Below are 1,760 nucleotides of genomic sequence, written 5' to 3' on the forward strand. Positions count from 1 at the left end.
ATAAAAGGAAACAATAAGATAGTGTGTGGCAGAGGGATCATTCTTCTTCATATGATCCTCCAAATGAATGATGCAAGTGGGACAGGCTCACGGACAATTCCAAAATACAAGCTTATTGTTTATTTTTATAGCAAGTGGTGAACAAGAGGAGCTTCACACGGGATAAGCAGGTCACCGCTTGCACCCTTCTTCAATCTAAAGTATTACTACATTAGATTAGATAGATGGATCATATGCTCTACTGCTAGGTTGGCATGCACGTCCATCCGTTTCAACAATATATGTCTGTTCTCACTTGTACTAACACCCTTACTACACCCTGGTGTGCATATGTTGCTTGTCGTGGTGCGGCAAAAGAAACGGATGCCTTTCTTTCTTTCTAGCCATCCACGTCGACACCCCAGCCACTTGCAATGCAGACAACAACGCCTGCAACAGACCACGCAACACAACACACACTTACACCAGTGACCACGCACGCGCTCGCTATATAGCCAGCTCGACGCCGCGCCGCTCCTCACCAGTCACCACCACTCCTCTGTGTGATAGATGATTCCAGCCATTGCTTGCGTCGGATACGACCGCACTGACGCGATGGAGGTGCCATCGCCGATCAAGACGGGGTCGTGGAGCCCTGAGGAGGACGCGCTGCTGGTGGCCCTTGTCCGGCAGCATGGCGCGCGACGGTGGAGCGTGATCAGCGCCAGTGTCCCCGGGCGCACGGGCAAGTCATGCCGGCTGCGGTGGTGCAACCAGCTCAGCCCGGCCGTGCAGCATCGCCCCTTCACAGTGCAGGAGGATGCGCTTATCATCGCCGCGCAGGCACGCTACGGCAACAAGTGGGCCGACATCGCGCGACTCCTCCCCGGCCGCACCGACAACTCCGTCAAGAACCACTGGAACTCCAACCTCCGCAGGTGCCAGCGCCGCGCCAAGGCCATGGCCGCTGCCACTGCCACACGTGTCGCCGCCTCCTCCTCGTCGTCTGGATCGGCTGTGAGAGCGAAGATGCAGCAGGAGGAACAAGTCATGGTGATGAACGGGTCGCCACCAGCCGTCGCGCATGGTGCAGTTACTGCTATTATTGATGACCCGATGCCAATGCTGTCACTGACCTTGAGCCTGGGCCTGCCCCAGATGGCCGTAGATAAGGCCTCAGAGGAGGCAAAGGCAAAGGCAAAGGAAAAGACACCACCACCAGTGGGTGTGGGGGGCAATGACGTGCGACTAATGGCGGCGATACGGCAGGTGGTGAGGGAAGAGGTGGAGCGGCAGGCAGGGCAGCTCTTGTACTCGGTTGTCATGGCCACCACCGCTGCCAGGGTCGACGGGGCATCATCGTCCGATCACCCAACCAACGGCCACCACTAAGGTGGGTAGTCGTATCATATATGGATGGTTTTCAGTGTAATCTCTGTCATTACTATTTGTGTTGTTTCAAGACATTCCCCTGTTGAATCATGTATTATCTTTTGTGTTTGTTATGGTAAGTTTCTTGAATATGCAACTCGAGTCTGTCGATTTCTGGCCGGAAACGAGGTCGCTAGGAGCAACCATAGCTAGGGATGACACATAGTGGCATTTCTTGTGAGGGGGGTCTGAGGTTGATGGTTCAGGTTCCAGGGCGGGTTGCTGGTGCCCGAGAAGAGGTGTTTAGGGGGTAGGGTATTGAGGGATGTCCGGTGACAGGCTGGTGGAGGTGGAGACTTGGGGCAGTGATGCGGTTGGAGGAAGGGGACGATATGAGGAGGAAGACAAAC

General features: G+C 55.1%; 1 protein-coding gene across 1 annotated transcript; it reads left to right on the forward strand.

The window, feature by feature from the left end:
• Window positions 1–534: 534 nt before the first annotated feature.
• Window positions 535–1,443, forward strand: LOC119288498 (transcription factor MYB1-like). Its single transcript, XM_037568108.1, has one exon. The coding sequence runs from the start codon at window positions 550–552 to the stop codon at window positions 1,369–1,371; it is 822 nt and encodes a 273-aa protein (XP_037424005.1). The 5' UTR covers window positions 535–549; the 3' UTR covers window positions 1,372–1,443.
• The last annotated feature ends 317 nt before the right edge of the window (window positions 1,444–1,760 follow it).

The sequence above is a fragment of the Triticum dicoccoides genome, chromosome 4A (genome assembly GCF_002162155.2).
Source record: "Triticum dicoccoides isolate Atlit2015 ecotype Zavitan chromosome 4A, WEW_v2.0, whole genome shotgun sequence".
In the NCBI taxonomy this organism is placed as follows: Eukaryota; Viridiplantae; Streptophyta; class Magnoliopsida; order Poales; family Poaceae; genus Triticum; species Triticum dicoccoides.

What these genes read in the sequence shown, in the direction of transcription:
- LOC119288498 (XM_037568108.1), top strand. Translation starts at nt 550, where the DNA reads ATGATTCCAGCCATTGCTTGCGTCGGATACGACCGCACTGACGCGATG.